This window comes from Gracilinanus agilis, chromosome 3 (assembly GCF_016433145.1).
Source record: "Gracilinanus agilis isolate LMUSP501 chromosome 3, AgileGrace, whole genome shotgun sequence".
NCBI classification, from domain to species: Eukaryota; Metazoa; Chordata; class Mammalia; order Didelphimorphia; family Didelphidae; genus Gracilinanus; species Gracilinanus agilis.
The window spans coordinates 375168834-375192769 of NC_058132.1; the positions used below are offsets into that span (position 1 = coordinate 375168834).

At 35.3% G+C, this 23936-nt stretch overlaps 1 protein-coding gene across 1 annotated transcript in view; it reads right to left on the reverse strand.

The window, feature by feature from the left end:
* Positions 1 to 279: 279 nt before the first annotated feature.
* Positions 280 to 23936, reverse strand: part of RPS6KA3 (ribosomal protein S6 kinase A3) — a 103329-nt gene continuing 79672 nt past the window's right edge. Inside the window, exons 16-22 of the mRNA XM_044670137.1 lie at positions 21521 to 21610; positions 15870 to 16028; positions 12027 to 12188; positions 9888 to 9964; positions 8069 to 8186; positions 1967 to 2107; positions 280 to 727 (exon numbers count right to left, since the gene is read on the reverse strand). Of these exons, the coding sequence (XP_044526072.1) occupies positions 605 to 727; positions 1967 to 2107; positions 8069 to 8186; positions 9888 to 9964; positions 12027 to 12188; positions 15870 to 16028; positions 21521 to 21610 (870 nt within the window). The 3' untranslated portion in view covers positions 280 to 604. The remainder of the gene's footprint in view (positions 728 to 1966; positions 2108 to 8068; positions 8187 to 9887; positions 9965 to 12026; positions 12189 to 15869; positions 16029 to 21520; positions 21611 to 23936) is intronic.

Below are 23936 nucleotides of genomic sequence, written 5' to 3' on the forward strand. Positions count from 1 at the left end.
AGGTCCAAGTTAAACAAGGCATGTATACATTAAAGAAAGTAGTACAGAAATGTACTGTATATGAATTGTTTACAAAAACATACAAAATGTTGGATGGCACAAAGGATACAGTGCTAATATAAACGGATTGTTTAAGTTAAGTGCTTAACAGAAACTGTCCATCCTTTTAAGTAACAAAGAATATTTGGGGGGACAAGAAATATTCCCTATAAAAATAATGCTATATGGTAGAGAGTACTTTATTATTCAGTGTGTGTATGTATATATGTATATATATTTTTATATATACATATAAATATATATGTGTATATATATATATTTTATTTAATGACAGAGGTGGTGTTCATGACTCTTCTGGTTGATTCAGTGAACATATCTTCATTACTTCCATTATTCATTCCATTCAAAGCTCCAGAAAAGTTTAACTTGCCAACAATCATTTAAAGCAAGAACAGATGAAAGCAGGAGCAGCAGGAACAGCAGCATTATGGGTACCAGCTGGGACAGTGTGTGCTTGCAGGTATCTCTCAGGTATGTGCTACCTGTTGCCATGATTTGTGCTATCATCTTATACCATGGTACCAAATAAATGGCTGAGGTCACTTCAGAGGGCTGTTGAGGTAATTTTTTTAATACCTCTCCGCTGGGCAAGTGTAGAACGGCCTACTGGTTCCAAAACAGGTGACTGGTTGCGGTTTAGAGCAGAATATGTAGCTGCCATAGCACCCTAAAGGTGTTAAAAGAAAAATCAGTACACTATATAGATTGTAGAACAAATCAGTTGTATACCAAATATGAAATGCAGCCAAATCTTTTCACATGATATAATAAGTTGAATTATATTAGGTGTATGACTGAAATAAACCAAGTAGTTAAAGTCTCTTTTGGCTAAAACAAAGACAATGGAGAATCATATTTAGCATGAGAAATGGAGTATAAGTTAGTTTGGTGGGATGGTATTGAGAGTTATCTTGTTGTAGTCACATAGAACAATCCTGACTCTTATTAAGTTCATGAACTCTACAATTTCATGATCTGAGAAGTAGCATTATTTTGTGGCTATTTTTTTTAATCAGAAGAACCTGAATCATAATCCCATTATGTGAAGGGAACCAAGGTTTCTTCAGAGACTTACACTGGACAGTACACATTAGCCATCTGAACAGGCAGATGGAGAAACTAGAGACCAAGGAGCTGGCCAAAGCCATGTTAATGATTCTGCACATAAAAGTTTTGTTTCTATAGAGCCAGCATCAATCTTTATTATGTTAAACAATTTCACAATCTTTCATGTACTCCAAATGGTATATGAACCCTAAACCACTTTAAAAAAAATCAACTAATTTTACCCACTAAAGCTTAAATGACCATATTAAATTCAAATGTCACTAATTTATAAACCTTGCTAGTGATAAGTATATTTCATTTCATAAGAGTCAGATTTAAGCATAAAAAGCATTAGGAAATCCCAAAATACCCATTACTTTAAAAATTAAAGTTTACCTATATAGGATTTATAGATAATTTTCAAGTAATTTGCCCTTTTTTTGTTTTTTGAGAATTTTTAAATTCTGAACTTAACAAACACCTAAATAAAAAATGAACAGTTCCAAATTCGTAGGAAAGAGGCTTGTACACAAAACTGAATTTATTATATTCAGCCTGTTCCTTTAAAATAAATAATAAATTTAACACATGACTTTCAAAATTGTCCTCTTCTGATTCCTTCTGTTTCTGAGTCGATTTTCAAGTTAAAATTCCTAATGATTTCTTTTCTTCCTTTCCCACTCATTATAATTTATCTAAATAGTTCTCACCAGAAATCTGCAACACAGTGCAAGTATTAAGAACAACAATGGAAGAGTAGAGGGGGTGGGGGGAAAGCAAGAATCTCTGGAAATCTTTATAGTCATCAGTATCTCCTTGACCAACTCTTAAAAATAGTAAATTTGATTATTAAATTTACCTTTACTAGGTGTGGAGCATCTTGTCTGTTTAGCTGGTATTGGGGCAACTGGTCCCAGTGAACTATCCAGGGATGTCTAAGCACAAGGGCAGCAGTCAATCTTTGATGTGGGTCTACATGAAGCATCTTTGAAACAAGGTCCTGTAAGCACAACAAAAGAAATTTAAATGTTTTTTGAGAACATAAAAAGAGAAATGGGGGGTGGGGCATCCAGGATATAGCCTTGGGGGACACATATACATAGCTAGGAGATATAAATAGGACTGATTGTCTAGGGAAGGACTCTGAGTAGGAACAGTCAGACAAGTCAGAGAAGGTGGAGGAGAGCATTTCAGAGAGCTATAGAGGGTGATCAATATTGTCTAATTCAACAAAGAAAAAAGGATCAAGATTAAGAAAAGACTCAATTGTATTAGTTAAAAGATCATCAGTAACTTTGGAAAGAGAAGTTTCAGTTGAATAAGGAAGTCAAAAGTCAAACTGAAGAGGGCTGAGATACAAGTGAAAGGAAGAAGGAATGCAAACTCTGTAGATGGCCTTTTCTAGAAGTTTAAGAAAATGAGGAGAGAAAGAGGATAATAGCTAGGGGGTGTGGTGGTTAGGGTTCACTAAGCATTTTGTAAGGATAGGAGAGATTAAAACTACAAGGAAGGAAAAAAAAACCCAGTAGACAGATGATATAGGGCATATTTTGGTTCCAGGGGATTTCTTTCATAAATGCAACGGACTAGATTGCTACAGAGTATATTCAACTCTCATATCCTATGATACAATGATTAATGATTAGAAAGAGAGGAGATGATGGAGAAAAGGCAGGATTTCACTTGTGCTCTCCTAAATTTTCCTCTAAAAAATTTTAAGATAATGCTTCAGAAGGATTTATGAAGTGGTAGAACCCACAAAATAAGAGGATGAAATAATTTCCCAGTCCAAGACAACCTAGAGGGTTAGCAGGAAAGATCAATTGCTCTAGGATCTGAGTGGAGTGCAGTCCAACATAGGCAAGGCCAAGCAGGAGGCCTCAGTGGCAACTGAATTGGCAACAGTAGCTTCCAGAGTTTAGTCCACAGAAAGTAAGGGGGATTGACAATTGGTGAAAAGGAGATTACAGGGGTCTCTTTGCTGGCACTGGGCACAGGACTCAAGTGTACTGCTTATATGTGAATCAGGATTGGAGATCTGGGTCACAGTCGCTGGGTGAAGAGGAGCATTAGCATACCAGTTTGTTTCGGGGTAGCAGGAACCCCACTGGTAACAGTTCCAGGAGGGAAAAGAGTGCATGAGGTTGTTCACAAACCACAGCACAGGCCAGGAGAACAGTGACCACAATTCACCTCCGAGTATACTACTTTGAATGAACTGAAAACTTATAGACTCCTAGAGCTATGAAAACAACTGCACAAAAACTGAAGAGTGGAACAGTGTTGCAGCTACTCCAGGAACAGTGTCTAATTTTAACACAAAGGTAAAAGACAAGAAGTAGTATAAGGTTTCTTCATGTGTCATCAACCAAGACCTATTTCCATATTATTGATAATTGTTCTAGGGTGGTCATTAAGAGTCTAGCATTGGCTACTGGAGGGGTGGGGGGAGAGAGAGCAAGAACATGAATCATGTAACCATGGAAAAAATTTTTCTTAAAAAAAAAAAAAAAAAAAAATAGTAGTAGTATAAGGATGATATTAGAAAATAAGTATTGTTTCATTAGTTTAGAGATAAGAAGTAGAGAAGGTGCCTTGAGCAAGAATTGGAGTTTCAAATAGAGCTGAGAGAGAGGGTGTTAATTTCAAATGTTGGCAATTATAATCGTTATTCTATGACAGTTACACTCACTGGGTGTGGCATACCATGAGTGGCTTCTGGCAGTCCACAGAGCCACACACAGTTTCTTTCTCTCTCAGGGCTGGAGAAGGTAACATCTTTGCCTCTCTCTATCTCTGTCTGAATGAAAAACTTGAACGAGTGGAGTGTTTTCTTTTCCAACTTGGGAAACACTATTCATTTATCTGTTACTATTTATAGATTGGTTAAATTCTGAAAAGACCAAACAAAACCTGGTCTTTGGTTTGGACTCAGTCTGTCAGAGTCCTAACTTGATTCTTGTGGAGACTCAACCAGCTAGCCTTAGTTATCTTTATAACTTAAAGATGAAGTTAAGAGTTAGAGTGGTTAGATTTATTTAGAATAGTATAAATTTGGTTAGTTAGATCAGGGAGGATTAGCATAGACTGTGAACCACAGGAGAAGCGGTTCCTTGCGGAACTGGTGAGTTTATTTGGGTGGAGTTATAATCCCTTAGAATTAGAAATCCTTTCCCCCTTATATATATGTATATATTTAAATAGTTTATTTTTCATAAACAAGAGTCTCTTTAGTGTTCCCTGCACCTTGCATTGCTTGCCTATTTTATTTTTACAGTAGGCAGGAAGATAATGAAGAACTTGAACATAAAAAGTTACTATGGTGACAGGGAGATCAAAACACAAACTAAGAAGAAGAAAACAAAGTCAAAACTACTACATTTAAAGGCTCAAAAAAAAAAAAGTGAGTTGTTCTCAAACCCAAAAAGAATTCTTGAAGGAGTTCCAAAAGGATTAAAAAAAAAAACATACAGGAGACATAGAGGAAAAACTAGGAAAAGAAATGAGAGTGATGCAAGAAAACCATGATAAAAGAGTCAACAGGTTGGTAAAGGAGGAATCCAAAAATACCAAAGAAAAAATACCTTAAAAAGCAGGATTGGACAAATAGAAAGTGAGATACAAAAACTCATTTAAGAAAACAATTCCTTAAAAATTAGAATTGCATAAGTGAAAACTAATGACTCTATGAGACATCAAGAAATAATCAACTGAAATCAAAAGAAAATACGAAATGTCTCATTGGAAAACAACTAATCTGGAAAATAAAATGAGGAGACATCATTTAAGAAGAAGCCATAATAAAAAAAGAGCATCATCTTTCAAGAAATTACCAGTGAGGGGGCAGCTGGGTAGCTCAGTGGATTGAGAGCCAGGCCTAGAGACGGGAGTTCCTGGGTTCAAATCAGGACTCAGACACTTTCCAGCTGTGTGACCCTGGGCAAGTCACTTAACCCCCATTGCCTAGCCCTTACCACTCTTCTGTCTTAGAATCAATACATAGTATTGATTCTAAAGCATAAGGTAAGGGTTTAAAAAAAACAAACAGAAATTACCAATGAAAATTGCCATGATATTGTAGAAGATGAGGGTAAAATAGAAATTCGTAGAATCCATAGATCACTTCCTAAAAGAAATTCCAAAATGAAAACTCCCAGAAATATTATAGGAAAATTCCAGAGCTCATAGATCAAGGAGAAAATAATGCAAGCAGCCAGAAACAATTCAGATTATTAGAGTCACAGTCAGGATAACAGAAGATTTAACAGCTTCTACATTAAAGGACTGAAGGGCCTGAAATGTGACATTCTGGAGGCAAAGGAGCAACTGAGAATCACTTACCTAGCAAAATCAAGTATAATTCTTTAGGGGAAAAAATTGAACATTCAATGAACTGATGCAAAGTGAAGTGAATAGAATCAGGAAAATGGTGTACACAGTAACAGCAATATTGCGCAATGATGCACTGTGAAAGACTTAGCTATTCTCAACAATATAATGATCCAAGGTAATTCTAAAGAATTTGTGATGAAAAAATGCTATCCATTTCCAGAAAAAGAGCTCATCGAGTCTGAATGCAGACCAAAGAAAGCATCCTATTTAAAGAAAACTTTCTCAGTGTTTGTGTGTGTGTTTTCTTTCACAACATGACTAATAATGGAAATGCTTTGCACGAACGCGCATTTTTTAGTGTGCAATTATAACTTGCATCTAAAATTCAATCAATGAATACTTATTAAGAGCTTACTGTATGCCAGGTTCTAGAGATAAAAGTACAAAGAATGAAATAATCCATATGTGCAAAGGAAAAGAATAAGTTCACATAACACATAGCATAAATATAGAATTAAGACGAGTACACTCCAGGCATGGAAATGGCTGGTAGAAAGGCAGAGAAATAGAAGGCTGAGTGTTAGATAGTAAATGAGGAATAAGAGAAGATGCCAGCAGGAGATAGACCGCAAAGTAAAGGAGGAGCAGTAATGTCCGATGAAGCTAGGACAAGTTCAAGTCCAAGGATGTAAGGATTTAAAAGCTGGGGAGGAGTTGATATTTTATTCTGTAGGCAATCACATGGTTATGTCTGTGCTTAAGGAAAATTGGCTGCAGTGTAGGACAGCCTGGTATGGTAAGAGTTTTGAAGTAGGAATATCATTTAGGACAGTGACGGGCAAACTTTTTTTTTTTTTTTTTTTTTTTTTAAATTTTAAACCCTTAACTTCTGTGTACTGACTTATAGGTGGAAGAGTGGTAAGGGTAGGCAATGGGGGTCAAGTGACTTGTCCAGGGTCACACAGCTGGGAAGTGTCTGAGGCTGGATTTGAACCTAGGATCTCCCATCTCTAGGCCTGGCTCTCAATCCACTGAACTACCCAGCTGCCTCCGTGGGCAAACTTTTTAAAGAGGGAGACAAAGGAAAGGAAGTGCTCATCTGTCAGTCTGTTTCTAAGGCAACTCTTTGGAAGTTTCATTGTATTGTATCCTACCTCATTGTATTTGTCAGATTAGGAATAATGTGGCCTGGTGGGACAGAATATTTCAGGGGGCCCTCATCAGGCCGTAGTTTGCCCATCACTGATTTAGGATATTGCAATAATGCAAATGAGATTTGATGAACCCTAAAATAAGAGGATTGCTGTGTGACAAGAGAGAAGGAGTAGAAAGCCTAAGAGGAAGGGGTTGTTTAGATTACTCCTCAGGTTTGTTAGGCTCAGGGTAAATCTGAGAAGCCAATCAGCCTCAAGCCTTGGCTCAGTTGCTTGAAACAAAACAGAACAAAACAAAACATAAAATCAAGACAGCAACTTGGTAGGAATACATTATTTTCATATACCTTCTTTGTTAAATTCACTGCAATAGTCAAGCCCTCTTATAGATAGTAAAATAGGGTGTTAAAGACAAAATAATCCATGTTATAGACTTTAATGAAACAACGGAACTCAACTTTTATAACTATATGGGCTCTGAACCAGAAAGCCATATATCAGAAAGATGACTTCCCTCAAAAGGGGAATTTTTAAGTTGGGCATCAACAGTAAAACAGTCACTGTTTCAGTAACATTGAAGTTAAGAGAATTATCAAGAATCCCACTATTTTTTAAGAAGAAAAATCAAGAAGTTACATTGACATAATATGAAATAGGATTACACTGTGTGGATAAGATGGAGGCTCAAATAGATTGGTTGAAAAAAGCTGACATCTAAGGCCTTCTACAATATGGGTATGGAGCTTAAGAGAGAAATCATTGGACAAAAGGCTTTTTGGTCACTTGTGTAGAGGTGGTAACCATGGGAATGTAAAATTGCCAAGAGGGAAAATATAAAGTGATGAGAGAAGTGGGTTGAGGAAAGAATGTTGAACAACTTTCTTACAGGGTGAAGAAGATGACATGGAAACATTAAGAGAAGAACCAGGAATGTACTTCCTTCAGAAGCCAAAGCAAAGAAAGAAAATTCAAAAATGAAGAGTTGTTAATAGCATTAAATATTTCTGTGAGAAAAAGACTGAAAAGTATCATTGCATTTGGATTGCCACTAACCACTGTTGATAGAGTAATTTCAAAAGAGTGGTAGAGGAGACAGAAGGTAGTAAGGAGTGTATGTAACTTTCTTAAGGACCTTAATATTGTAATCAAAAGCTAGGAGTACTTTCTATAGTTTGAGTTTGTAGTTGGAATTAATCCCATTTCTTGGTATATTAAAGATGAGAATCCTTCTTCAGTAGTCTGAATAGATTAAACTAACATGCTGCTATTAGTCTAATATTATTTGGGTCTTTCAATTAAAAATCACTTTGGAAGCATAATCAAAAAGGGTCAAATACCTTTGGGAAAAAAATAATAACTGGCCAAGTTTTTACTTCGGTATCAAGAATACTAAGCATCATTCCAAATATCTATTATCTTCTTCATAACATAAACATAAAATGACATATATAATATAAAACATAATATAAAATTACCTTTGCTGTGTCTGAAACGGAATTCCAATAGCCACCACTGAGTGAGAACTTTCCACTGCCTATTCGTGCCAGTATCTCCTCTGGGGTATCATCAGGACCATTTGCAAATGGAGTGTAGCTAATTTATAAGAAAATTGAAATGTGATTAACATTTAAAAAATGTGACTTGCTTATAAATGTTACTTTTACTTGGACTGTCCATATATAATCAAAGTTGGATATTGTTCAAATGAGAATCACTGGCAGCACCGTATGGTGTTCTTTGACTTTGTATATGAAATACTGGAGACAGAAAACTTTAGCCTGTTTATCTACCTTACTTGTTATGATGAGGCAAATCATCTATTTCTCTGTGACTCAAATTTTCTCACTTGTAAAATAAGTTAGACTTATGTTCTCTAGTTCTAAAAACTAAACTAAAACTTAAACTTCATAATAAGTGAAGGTATAAGTTGAAAAGAGTTATCTTTCAAACAAACCAGCTTTCCTCTTTTTTACATTAAAAGATTTAAGATGTCACTTCTATGAAGTTTGCTATTCTTGAGTTCTCTTTCTTTTTTTAAAAAACTCTTACCTTCTGTCCTAGAATCAATACTGTATATTGGTTCTAAGGAAGAAGACTGGTAAGGGCTAGGCAATAGGGGTCAAGTGACTTGCCCAGAGTCACACAGCTAGGAAGTATCTGAGGTCACATTTGAACCCAGGACCTCCCATTTCTGGGCCTGGCTCTCACAATCCGAGGAGCCACCCAGCTGCCCCCATTCTTGAATTTTCTAAGATCTTCATAAGTTCAACTGCTCAATTGGCTAGATCAGTGATGGGCCAGATGGGGGTGGGGAGAGGGCCCTGAAATGTTCTATCCAACTGAATGACATTATTACTAATCTGACGAATACAATGAGTAGGATACAATACAATGAAACTTTGAAAGAGTTGCCTTAGAAACAAATTGACAGATGAGCATTTCCTTTCTTTTTGGCCCCCTCTTTAAAAAGTTTGCCCATCACTGGGCTAGATCCTGTTGGCATATAAAGTTTGTTACCACAGATTAATATAAGAAAGTGAGGATAGATCATATGTGACTAAAAAACTGGCTTCTTAGTGATTATTCACTGAAATTCTTCACATTGCAAAACCAGTTTGCCACATAACCTAGCATTTAGCAGATAACAGGAAGTCCTACCTAATGAGAGAATCAAAGAACATTAGGCCTTAGAAACAATTTTATTCAACTTCTCAACTTACAGATGAGATCCCTGAGGTGCAGAGAAGCAAAGTGATTTGTCCAAAATCAAACAGCTAATAGTACACCTGGATCTTGACTCCTAGTCACCCAGCTCCAAATTCAATATTATTTATACTATATACTACTACCTAATAAAATTGGGAAGAGAAACTGACATTTAAAAAATCTATACCCAGCTTTGTCTCAAATAAGCAACAGCTCTACCAATTTAAGGACTTTTTCACATGAGCAGCAAACTAAAAATCCTTCTTTGGACATAAGAAACAGTAGAGATTTTTATATCAAACTTGAAAAGTTTATTCTAGGAAGTTTTAACATATAGTATGTATTTATAATTAAAGTATGGGAAATTAGCATAAGGAAGTAGACATTCAATGGAAAATCATTAACAGTGGTCTGATTACAGATGAGATGTTTATAGATAATATTTATATCTAATAGATTTAATAAAAAAGATTGGTTAAAAATCTTCCATGGGAAGAATAAATCCAAGGTTAAAAAAAGGTTATTGTTAAACTTAAGATACATAGCAAGGATTAAATTCAAAGAAACATTTATAAAATAGGAACTCACCCAGTAAGCATTGTATAAAGAAGAACACCAAGGCTCCATATATCACATGCAGCATCATATCCTTGTCTTTTTAAAACCTGTAAAAACAAAGTTAATATTAATAATTGAGAGAATATTATTAGTCTTAGAGGATAGATTTTTTGTTTGTTAAAATTAGATTTATCAAGGTTTATTTACCTTTCTTTCTTTTTTTTTTTTTTTTAATTTTTTTTTAAATTTTTTAAACCCTTAACTTCTGTGTATTGACTTATAGGTGGAAGATTGGTAAGGGTAGGCAATGGGGGTCAAGTGACTTGCCCAGGGTCACACAGCTGGGAAGTGTCTGAGGCCGGATTTGAACCTAGGACCTCCCGTCTCTAGGCCTGGCTCTCAATCCACTGAGCTACCCAGCTGCCCCCTATTTACCTTTCTTGAAACAAAGCTACATAGAGAAAACATCTGAGCAATCTGGCATGTTTTTGTGCTACCTTTCACCACTGATATTACAGAACTTTGATTAAAATAAATTCTGATAGTAACAGTCAATACTTTAAGTTCCACCAAATACAACAAAGTTCAACATAGTAAGTAAGTACTATGGAAATTGCGGAGTGTATATGAATACAGATACATATATAGGAATAACAATGTTCTTTCTCCAAGAGAATTCCTTCCTTCTTGGAAATACAAATAATTAGACTACAAATGTTTATCAATGGAAGACATTTTAGAGGCTGGGAATTTAGGGTTGGGTTTTGAAGAAAGGGGTGGTGGTAGTGACTGTGTGTGTGTGAGAGAGAGAGAGAGAGAGAGAGAGACAGAGAGAGAGAGAGAGGGAGTGCGTATGAAGAGAGAGGAAGGAATACACTTAGAAAAATGTACAAAGCATAGAGGTGGAAGCAGGCAGGTAATGTGAAAGGTATGACAAACAGATCTACTTAGCTGAAGCAGAAAATACATGTTGAGGAGTAATCAGAAATTCAGCTCACAAGTAAGGGCTCTGAAGGCCAGGCAGAGAACTTTGCATCTGATTGAGTGGGGAAATACTAAGTTTAAGTAGTAAAGTGGCAGCTGAGAAGTGCAAGGAAGAAAGAGCACTGGGCTTGGAGTCAGGAAGATCTGAGTTTAAATCCAGCTTCACTTATTGTCTTGTAAATAGAACCTGGGCAAGTCACTTAACCCCTGTATGCCTGTTTCCTTATCTGTAAAATGGGGATAAGAGTTAATACCTTACCTCCCAGGGTTTTTGTGAAGACAAAAATATTATATTTGTAAAGCACTTTGCAAACTTTGAAGTACTATAGAAATGCTACCTATCAACTTCCTCTACCTCCTATTAATATTATTATAGCTTAGTTGGTGTGAACAGAACTCTGGGCTTAAAAGAGATGAGTTTATGTCCTGCCTCAGATATTTATTAGTTCTATGACTTGGGCAAATAATCTAAAACTGCCAGACTCAGTTTCCTTATATGTAATGGGGCTAGTAACAGCACATCTCACAGTATTGCTGTAAAGTCCAAATGAAATAACATATGTAAAGCTATATAAATGCCAGATATTATTAGTAATAACTTATTCTTTGTATTCCTAGAAAGAAGCTTAATAAATGCTTTTTGATGGCCTGACTTCGTCATTTACCATACTCTAGCAGCTCAGTGTAGGGTAGGTTTGAATAGAGATGTCAGAGATAGAGAAATGAGCAGAGTAGGTGTGGCAGAGAATAGTTTTTGCTGAGGAGATGATTTAGATTAGGAAGGTGGTAAAAATGCTAAAAGTAAAGAATCTAGAGATATCGGCAAGGAAAAATTGGTATAATTTGACAATGAAATGGATGTGGAAGTTAAAGACACCAAAGTTTTGGGTTGTGGGAAAGCAGGATAATGGCACTGCTAATGATAGAGAAATAGGCAAGGGTAGTTTTTCTAGAGTTAAGTGGAAATGCTATTAGCAAGTCAGAGATGTATTATTAGAGATCAAAAAGTTGTGGCTAGATTCACTGTACTTTCAAAAACAAAAAAGGGTTGTCATTTTGCTGAAATTATTTTCATTAAAATATTCCAATTATAGTGCTAAAACAGAATTTAGGAGCTTTTTTGTAACAAATACTGAAAACACTCTGTTAAACATAAATCATACAAGGCAATAATATCATAATCACCTCTGGAGCAACAAAATTTGCAGTATAACATGGAGTCATCAGAAGACCATTTTCTGCTCTTAGCTGTTTCGCAAAGCCAAAATCACAAATTCGAATAGACTCCGGGTTACCAGATTCATCTACATAAAGAATGTTGCTAGGTTTCAAATCTCTGTGAACCACCTAATTGAAATATAAATCAAAATGAAAAATTTTTAGTTTTCATTATTATTCATATTATTTATAAATCTATTTCACAAACAGCCAAAAAAGTAGGCTTGTGAGAGTGATTTTAAAAAGTGTTACTTAATGGAACAGGGTAGCTAAATAAGATCCACAAGCCACTGAACATAATCGCCTAGTGTCTGACAAATTGAAGGATATCGACTACTGGGATAAGACTTTTTTATTTAATAAAACTTGCTGGCAAAACTGGAAAGCAGTTTGGCAGAAATCATATTTAGACCAGGAACTTAAACTATATGCCATAAGAAGCTTCGAAACGGATATGACCTAAATATAAAAAAGTTACATCATTTAAAAATATGGAGAATTGAAGGTGGTAACTATGGGAAAGGTAAGGTTCTTTACTAAAGGGTCAGAACTGACTATAAAAAACAAAATGGATAATTTTGGTTACATAAAATTGGATAGTTTTTGAACCAATAAAATCAGTATACTTAAAATTCGGATAGAGTTAACTGGAGAAAAATCTTTGTATCAAATATTCTGATAAAAGTTTAACAAACAAGATATATAGAAAATTAATACAAAGTGAAGAATAGGAAGTAGTTAAAAGATATGAATAATTTTCAAGTGAAGAAATGAAAGCTACCAAAACCTTATAAGAACATACTCCAAAACTCTAAAAAAGAGAAATGGCAAACAAAACAATTCTGACTTTTCATCTTATGCTCAACAGATTGGTAAGAGAAGATGAAATGACAAAAAAATGATTTGTAAATGTTAGAGGAGATGTGGAAAGACATGAATACCCTTACAGTATACCAGTGAACTGGTCCAGTTATTTTAGAAAACAATATAGAATTAGACTAGAAAAGTCAGTCATCTATACCATATCCTTTGACCCAAAGATACTATAAGTATATATCACAAGAAAGTCAAAGACAAAGGGAAAAGCTTCTATATACACACAAATACTTAGAACAGCAAAAATGGGAAGGAAACTAACAACCTATCCACTGGAGAACTGTAAACCAAATTGTGATTTAACAATGTAAGATAATGCTATAAAGAGAAGATGAACATGAAGAATTCAGAAAAACTTGAGGAAACTTTTACAAACTGACGTAGAATAAAGAAGACAACCCTGAGAAAGCTTTACATGACAGAAATAATGAAAAGGAAAACAATGAAGGAATTCTTTCCTTCTGCAATTCATTTTTTTATTCTGTATATATCTTGTTTTGTGTATGTTTTCATTATGTCTCTTCCATTAGATGGTGAACTCCTTAAAAGTAGGGACTTAGTATTTTCAACACATAGCACAATGCTTAATAAATGCTTGCTGTCTGACTTCAGAACTCTGATTAATGGTCAGTGACTTCTGCTCTCTGGCAGAGATTGATAGAGAACAGGTGTGGAAAGAGACATACATTTAAAGACAGAGTCAAAATATCATTTGTTTTATCTGACCATACTTATTTTTAAGGTTTCAAGGGAGGAATTTATTGGGGGGAGTTATTAGGAAGTGATGTTAAAAAAAAAAAAAAGAATCAAGAGAACATTTAAAAAGGAAAAATTCTCTATGTAATAAATAACAAGATATTTTGTTCTCTCATTTGTCTAATACTGATCAAATATTTCCTTCTTGATATTGGCACAAAATATAGCATAAATGATCTAGAAAAACTGCATTTCCCTACTAATTTTGTTAAAATTGGTAAGCAAATATCTCCCATTTGAAAATAACTTTTAAATGCTGTATAAGCAAAGGAATTTATACTAAATTTTGTTAAAAGAGATGAAGACTGCTTTGCTCCACAGTAAAATGGTAGCTATTTTAAAAATTTACTAAGGATGGAGTGTTTTTTTTCTTCTGAATTAGACTGAGAATGTGGAAGATATTTAACATAATCTTGAAATAATTTCCTTTTGGTCAGAATGGAAGTTGTTATTTTTGCTCTTACTCTTTGATGGGAAAAGGAGAAATATTTTCACCCCTACCTTTGCCATCTGCGACAGAATACTTGGTAGGTTTCATTCAAAGATTATTCTATTCCTAAAGACAACTGAGGGCACCTACATGGTACAGTGGATAGAGCGCTGGGCTTGAGGTTTGGAAAACCCAAGTTCTAATCCAGTCTCAGACACTACTTGGCTATGTGATCATGAGCAAGTCATTTAACCTCGTCTGTCTCATTTTCCTCATCTGTAAAATGAGCTGGAGCAGGAAATGGCAATCCACTCTAGGACCTTTCCTGAGAAAACCTCAGATGGTGTCATGAAAAATCAAGAGACTACAGAAATGATTAAAGAATAAAAAGAATTGATGAGCTCAGTGTTCCTTTAAAACTAAATGAAATTAGAATAAGGAAAAACCCAAACAAGAATAATGCTTTTCTGTGACATCACAACTATAAATTCAATTTAAAACAGTTCTGTTCCTTATCATCATGATGTAATTGAGGATTTTTTGAGCAGCACAAAAAGGTCTCTCTCCCTCCCTTCATATATTACTGACTTATTGCTGTTCCATTCTATGACCAAAACTTTTGGTCTAATAATTTTTCAAGTGCTTTCAATCAAGTTAAATGTCTAGTCCAGTGATGGGCAAATTTTTTAAAGAGGTGGCTGGGGGAAAGGAAATGATCACCTGTCAATCTGTTTCTAAGGCAACTCTTTCGAAGTTTCATTGTATTTGTCACATTGTATTTGTCAGATTAGGAATGTCACCTGGCCGGATAGAACATTTCAGGGGCTGCATCTGGCCCATGGGCCGTAGTTTGCCCATCACTGGTCTAGTCAATTCAACCAAATGCCTCTTTCCAGTCTCTCTACCCTGAAGATTCACTTCCATTAAACTATTTCATTCAAAGTTGATGTAGTGTCTAGGGCTTAATTTTCATTTCTGCAAAATGCAGGGCTTGGATTAGACAATTTTTCAGGTCCTATGAAGCTCTAAATCTATGTTCTTAATATGTTCCAAATATGTTCCCTAAAATCTCCAGAGGGTTTATATGCCTGATAAATCTTACAAACAAAGCAACAACATGCCACTTTCAACAATGGCACACTTACTTACCAATGCCTAGGGACAAAGGAACATAAATGCTAGATGTAGGAGGAGTGCTGTTTCCAAAAAAGTATTTGCCAGTGAGCCTGATAATCTATCCTTTTTTAATACATGTCTGTGCCAGTTAAACTTAATGAAGGTAATACATTTCCCTTGGTTAAGGCCAGAGAGTAGGTTTTAGATTAGGTCAAGATTTGACCCCTTTGGTCCAGTCTTAAGCAGCTATGAATTTCAAAGGGTGCCTTTAAGTTACTTTAAGGGAAAATGTTGCCCTTACAATGGGGCCACAGTTAGGGACTACAGGAGGGTCTGGTAGTATGAGAACTAAGGTTCTCTTTATACATTACATAGTTTTGTAAAGAAATTCTGGCTAAGGTAGGCTGGGGTTTCAAAACAGATATCTCGTTTTTAGATACATATAAGAAGAGCAGAATGACCAGGTGAATAGGAGAGTTAGAACTTTTTACAATGACAGAATGGTTTTATCTTCTTAATTTTAAACTTAAATATTAAAACAGAAAAATTAATAAAGAAAGCAGGCATAACACACACACACACACACACACATTCTCTCTCTCTCTCTCACTCTCTCTCTCTCAAACACTTACCCCTTGTGCATGAAGATATTCTACAGTTTTGGTTATTGTGAATAGTACAGCACTAGCCTCTCGTTCAGAGAAAAATTTCTGTCTAAGAATTTTATCCAGTAGTTCACCTCCTTTCATAAGTTCTGTAACTACATAGACATATTTTCCATCATCATAGACCTACAAAATACAAATAATAAGTGTGAATGATTCTTTGAAGCTTTCTGTCAAAACAAAACATTTAGTCTACCATACCCAGATAATAAATTAGGATTTGTTTTATATTCAACCAAAATTTTCAACAGTCATCAAATTCCTCTACTTATGCTGTTATCTGATCTGTTCTAACTTATCCCAGACCCTAGTAATCAATCCCCTCCCACCTCATGCATAATAGATTGTCTCCCTCTCCAACAGCTCATTCCCATTTGCATACAGAAATAGAAATTTAAAAAGCAGTTTGTATATGAAAAAAGTGGTTCATAAATAATTCTTTTAAGAAAATCCACTCTTGCTGATGAAAGCATAAATGGAAAAATACTCTCCATTTTTTAAGGATATTCCTATATAGTTACATATATATATTTTATATGGATATTACAGGGATGCTCTTTTATGTTTAATTTTGATGTATAGCATATAGCACCATTTAAATGTTCAACAAATGATAAAACCATAAACCTATCACCTTGTGCTTTGCAATGTGTCAAATTTTTCCTGCCCTCTGACCTCCTCCATTTCCTGATATCCCTTCTTTATGAAGGATATTACTATTTCTTTTGCCAGAAGCATATCTGGAATAGGAACTAGACAAAAATACAAGAGTTAAGGCTGAAAAACATCTTTCTAGAAGTCAGGGCTGAGGCAGTTAATGTTTCCTTTTCATTCTTTCTCCTTTTCAAGATCCAAGCAGATATGAATTCCTATAAATGCTGCCTGAATGATAGACCCTGAATCCATCTTTTCTTAACTCAGTCTGACCCCAAGTCTCATTCAGCCCTTCCGCATCTTCCTTCCTTCCTTTCTAATTAAAAAACAAAAACAAACCAAAAACCAAAACCCTTACCTTCCATCTTGGAGTCAATACTGTGTATTGGCTCCAAGGCAGAAGAGTGGTAAGGGCTAGGCAATGGGGGTTAAATGACTTGCCCAGGGTCACACAGCTGGGAAGTGTTTGAGACCAGATTTGAACCTAGGACCGCTCATCTCCCTAATTTTGTCCTGCCATCATCTGCCTGCATGCATTTACTCAGGCTGTCTAGAACACTGTCCCTTCTCTGTTTGTTGACATTCTTCTCTTCAGAAACATAGTCAGGGTTGGAGGAACAAGGAAACAGATTTAAGAAGTGCTGTTAGCTCCCTTTATGAAGATTTTCCAGGATGCTTGATTTAAAGTGTCCTCTCCTTTGCCACACATGCCAAATAAATATGTCCTGAACTGATCTTTCCCTTTGTTTGAAAGATTTGGACAACTTTTATGATGTTACTTAAGACTCATCCTGTCTGAGAGACAGAAGCAGGTCCATCTTATATCAGCTCTGATCTACCAGTTTCCTAAGCTGGGATCTTCTTGGTGCTCTCTTTTGTTGCTGCTGATGGCAGGTGGCAGTAACCCACCTTATTTGACTTTTTAGAAACTCCTGTAATTGCAGATATGTAGTCACATACAGAATACCAAAATTCTGGTTCTGAACAGAGCTATTCAAGTCAAAGAAAAAAAGTGACACTAACAAATTTCTGCCACAAAGAAATGAATAAAAATGTTATCTTAATTCTTGACATCTAATCTGTTCTGTGGATCAGCAGCCTTTGACTGATATTACTTTAAATTCTTAGGGAAAAACCCCCAAAATTCTTAGACCATAAGAATTGCAAAAGATCTCAGAAGCAACTCATATGTGAAAAACTATACAAATCTCATGACAAGTGACCATTTGGCCTTTGATTAGAGACTGATTCTAACAAACTCTTATGTTCTGGCCATACTGGCCTACCTGCTCTTGCTTATCAGTAACATTCCTGTTGCACAAGGTTCTCTTCCCATCTTTGCGGTGTAGTGTGATAATTAGATTAAGTCTACACTGCCCATCTTTAGATTTAATCACCAAAGGTAAGAACACCTCTAATTCTGGGAGGCCCATAACCCACCTGTGCTAGAGTGGGTGAAGAATCAGAATCAACTAACTGCCCCCTAGGCAGTCCTATGAGGGTGTCTATTGTGATTGGAAATGCAAATTAGGAGGTGGATGCAGGAAGTGACAAAAGATGCTATCTTTGAAATATGATGGTAACTTCCTGTGGAGGCAGTTGGTGTTTGGAACTTGGTGTAGAAGGATCTCTGGTGGGACCTCTGACTGCTTCCTTTTGAATTGTCACATGGGTAACTTAGGCCGACTCTCTCCTCCCTTGGCGTTTCTGGAGGCTCTACCCTCAAGGAGGCCGCTCTTGCCTCTCTAATTATAAAGGGCCTTGTGGCTAGAAGCCTTGTTTAATTAACCTCTGTGCCCCTCTGCTTGGCCTCTAAATTCTTACCTGGTCTGGAACTCTGGACCGGGCCAGAATTTCTCTCTCTTAATTTCCCTCCCTTCAAGCTTCCTAATTGTAAATAAATTCCATAAAAGTCAATTTTGACTTGAGATTATTCTTAATTGAGGATTGATAATAATTCAATCCTCTGGCGACCATCTTTTAATATATTGAACCCATAAAAACCCCTTTTCCCCCCTTATAGTAGAAACCTCCTAGGCACCTTCAAAGCACAATTCAGACAGTACTTCCTATATAATACCTTTCCCGAGTTCTCCAGGTATTGGTATTATTCTCTCTTAACTAAAATTAGTTTAAATACATTTATTCATGTATCTGTTATTTTCCTCAAACAGAATATAGGCACCTAGAGAGTACACTTCCATTTTTGTATCTGTATCTTTAGCATCTGGCCAGTAAGAAGTGATCAATATATGTATGCTGAACTGAATCTTGAGCCTTTAACTTGGCCACCTTCCCCTGGACACCATCCAACTTATCAATATCCTTCCTAGAATGTGGCATCCACAATTGAAAATGCACTACATGTTGTCTGACCAGGGCAGAGGAGAGTAGACTAATTATCGTCTCTTTTTTGCACACAATACCCTTTGTAATGAAGTTTAAGATGGAACCATCTCTTTTGGTGTCATGGCACTCTGCTGCATAATACTGAGCCTCTAATACTATGGCTACAAAAAAACACACAAAATTTTTTTTTAAACCCATGCCTTTTGCTTAGAATCCAATTATCAATTCCAAGGCAGAAAAGTGTTAAGGGCCAGGCAATTGGCATTAAGTGATCTGCCCATGGTCACAGAGCTAGAAAGTGTCTGAGGTTACATTTGAACCCAGTACTTTGCTTCTATCCACTGAGCCACCTAGCTGCCCTCAGATATTTTAAAAGATAATTATCTGGCCATTCTTACTCAATTTTGAATTTGTAAAGATGATTTTTCATCCAAGTATAAGACTTTACATTTAACCCTATTAAATTTCAGTTTATTAGACTTAAGACAAGCTATCAAGAACTTCTGACTTATAGCTGTTTTTTCTGTGGTGGTAAAGAATTGGAAACTAATGGGATGTCCATCAGTTGGGGAATGGCTGAACAAATTGTGGATATAATGATGGAATTCTATTGTGCTGTAAGGAATGATGAACAGGATGATTTCAGAAAGAGCTGGAAAGACCTATATGAACTGATGCAGAGTGAAATAAGAACCAGGAAAACACTGTACACACAAACAGCAATATTGTGGAATGATCAACTGTGACAGACTTAGCTATTATCAGCAAGATAATGATCCAGGACAATTCTGAGGGATTCATGACAAAGAATGTTATCTATCTGTAGAGAAAGAACTGTTGGAGTCAGAATGCAGATGAAAGCATATGGTTTTTCACCTGTTTATTTGGGTTTATATTTTGAGGTTTTGGCTTTATAAGATTACTCACTTACAAAAAAGAACAGTATAGAAATATATTTTGCATGATAATACATATATAATTCAGACTGAATTGCCTATCGGCATTGGGAGGGGGAAAGAAAGGGAGGGAGGGAGAGAAGTTTAACCATATAATTTAGGAAAACTTGTGTGGAAATTTTTTATAATATATAATTGGTAAAAAACAAAACAAAACAAAAATACCTCATAACTTAGTCATTCTGAGCATACTTCCAAACTTTATGCCATGTGAAAATTTGATAAACAATTTATGTCTTTATCTAAGTCACTGATAAAAAGGTTAAAGAGACAATCACAGATCTCAAAGGCATGGCACTATAGACATTTGTCTACATAGAAATCAAACCACTGACTACTCTTACTTTGGCTATTCATTTGGTACCTGAATGTACCTAAGAAAATTATCATCAAGCCTATAATATATATTTTGGTTTAGACTTATGGTTTCATTGATGTGAGGGAGCACCCTGTGTGGAAACTCCTTTCACTAATTGCTAGTACTAAGTCAGTTACCAGATGAGCTGAGAGGTCCCACACTAGTGTGACTTGCCCCCAGGTCTTCCTGACTCCAAGGCTATCCCTCTAGCAAGTAGGCACTCATTAATAAATGCTAGAATTTTGATAGGAATTTAAGTCAAGTTCACTGATTTATATTAGTTTGCAGATAATTTGTCATCATTTAAAAAACTTGAGACATATGTCCTTTTATATTGAGAGAACCAGGCACACTCTGGTTCTCCTTGATCTTTTGAAGAGAACAAAAACAAACAGCAAACAAATCCTCTGGTTCTTTTACTACCCTTTACCTTGGGTTTTGAACAACAACGTCTTATCAATTTATGAAAATCTGAAATTCGCAATTAGTCGTATATTCTCAATTTTTTGGGGGGTCGTTTTCAGTTTAAAAAACATTATTCTTGGTAGAGAAAAAAAAAAGCAGGAATTAACTAGCTCTGCCTTCTTTCCATTATTAGTTATCATGATCCCATCTGTCCTATAGAGTAGATCTCTCACTTCTTTGACCCACCTTTTTAATATATGATATAGATCAGGGGTTGGCAACCTTTTTGGCCGTGAGAACCATAAACGCCACATTTTTTAAAATGTAATTTCGTGAGAGCCGTACAGTGCTCATAGTGTGTGCTCCTGTAACAGCACCTGAAAAAAAAATTGACTTTATGGCTCCTGCAGAAAGAGCCATATGTTGCCGACCCCTGATATAGATAATAATAAATCCTTTTGATTGTCCTGAGTAGTCAACCTTAATTCAACAACCATTTATTCATAATTTACTATGTATGTACCAGACCAGGTGCTTGGGGTACAAAGAAAGAGGTCCTGTTCTCAAAGAGTTTATGCCCTATTTGGATAAAACATACTTACTGGATAAAACAAACACACACATATATAAAATGAACACAAAGCAATTTCAAGGGTCAGAAGCAAAGGTTCTAAGAGGCAGAAGAGAGCATTGTAGGCATGAAGAACATCTTGTGCAAAGGCAGGGAGAGAGGAGAGAGAATGCTACATATGGAGAACAGAAAGTAGGATAGTTGGAAAGGGAGTAAACTTAAGCTGCTGCTATATCACTATATGGAAAAAAAACCCCAACAACTTGCAAGTGAAATTAAGATTTATCTAAAAGATAAGTCATATATCCTAAAAGGATTAACTTACATCTTTTAGAGTAATAATATTTGGATGCTGTCCATAACGGAGGAGGATTTCAATTTCTTCTGTTGGGTCTCTTTTGCTTTTATCAATAATCTAAAAATGAAACAGTATTTATAAGAATAACTGGTAGACTCCAAAACGATTAACACTTTAGGATTTATCTTATATAAATACTATAAACATGAGTCTATGACAACACATATTTTACTAATGCAAGACTAAAATTACTATGGATTTATCTGTAACTATTTTCTAGCATTTGCCAGCCTTTTGACCATACTGCTTGGAATAACTTTGTTATTTTCCTTGTGTTTAGGCTGTGCTGAAGATAAGATTTAATTTTAGTCTCCAAACAGAAAAATGTAGGAAGTGCAATCAATACCAGTCTAATTTTATTATTACTGGGTCCTGAAAGGAACATGCAATAATTTTAGAATGACAGAAATAAGAGTCCCACAAGCCTAAGGAAAAGCTATGTAAAATTTAATAAAATACCTATTTCATTCCTTCTGATTTTAAATATGAGACCAGAGAGTTAACTTCCAAGTATATATTTTCTGTGATGTGGCTGTCAGATTATCTATGTTTCTTCCTTTTCTGCTTTTTGCTCACTATTTTGTAGTTTATTTTATAAGAAGGTGATCATGGAAAGGGGAAAAAAAAGTTACTCAAATTTTCTATTTCTCAGTAATTCTTTTAATCGATTTGGCCAGTTAAATGGTAAAAACTACTGGTTATAGTGGAACTTTTAGGTGATCTATAAATTTCACTTGTATATTTTATCCCTATCCACTATTAATAAAATAATCTGTAGAATTGTTTTATTGATTACATGAACATTGGAAACCCTGTTCACTGGATTCTTTACTACTATAAAATGATTATTAACTCTACTTAGTTGAAACTAAGCTTGACAAAAACTAGCTCTATTAAAATCCTAATGGTATTGTTCAACTCTTAAATCTCTGGTTCAGATGCTTATTTTCCTTAATGCTTTACTATGTTCACAAATTTATTTGAAAAATATTTGAAAAATAATTTTTTGGTAACAACATGATTTTCTGTCTTTAAGTTGATAACAAATTAAAATTTTCTATTTGCTTTGTTTGAATGCCTTTTTTTCTTTTGTAGTCCTTACATTTTAACTGTAAAATAGTTCAGTAATTAAAATACAGGATGCAAAACATATATAAACTTTAGTCACATATACATATGTATATATGGAAAATTTTACATAGTAGTTTTGTATACATAGATGTAACATATATATTTTAAGGTGCAGTGAAATTCTCTGTATTTGAAGCTATGGAAGGTAAATATGTATATTACTGTTATTTAAATGTTTATACAACTGCCATGGCAATTTAAAAATAGATGACCAAGTGATCACTTGATAGTAATAATGCTTAGACAGATGGCCTAGGGCTCTGTGAAAACCAGAAATTATCTAAGGTATACGTCTGCCAGGATTTCTATTGCTGTGAGTATAGCTAGAACCTAACTGAAAAGGGACTACTATCTTCCTCAATTGGTAATCTATTTATTTAAAATCACATGCCATCACCAGACAAGGGATATATATATATATATATATATATAAACATAAACCCTTACCTTCCATCTTGGAATCAATATTACGTATTGGTTCCAAGGCAGAAGAGTGGTAAGGGTCAGGCAATGGGGGTTAAGTGACCTGCCCAGGGTCACACAGCTAGGGTTATATTCTTAATGTCTGTAACTCCTAAAAAGGTTTTGGTCATTATAGCTATTTCTGAATTAGCCACTTGGGTGGGTACATCCTAGTTGTCCCAGCTTGGGCCTTATTCCTCTTACTTCTGTAAGACACAAATTTCAGTCAGAGTAAAAAGATAGTTGAGAAATTAAAATGAATGATTACCAAGGTTTATCAACCTAACACAACTATGTTATAAACAAAATATTGGAAAAGACTAGTACTTTTATGGAAAGAGAAATAATTAGATCACAGAAGAGAACTATCTAGTTTACAGACAGGGGGATAAGGGCAACAACTATGATTTCATTGATATAGCGAATGCTCCAGTGTGAAAACTCTTCCTATGAAGACAAGTTGGCATATCCTTTGAAACTGAAGAGTCTTAACTGACTAGGGTACTGAAAAGTTAAACAACTTAATGGAATTATACAGCCTCTATATGTCAAAGGCAGGATCATGTCTTGCTTGCCTTAAAGTTAGCTCCTTCACACTCTGCCACGTTGCCTCTCTAGTCTCTATGACATCAAAATACAAATATACTGAAATTGATGTCCATCTCCAGTCATTCAAGAACTGGGCTTCAGTAACACAATTTCTAAGATAGAAGTAGAGTTAAAGGCTTTGAATTTTTAATAACCATTTGCTATTAAATTGTTCTAGACGTAGTCAAAACCTACTGATCTT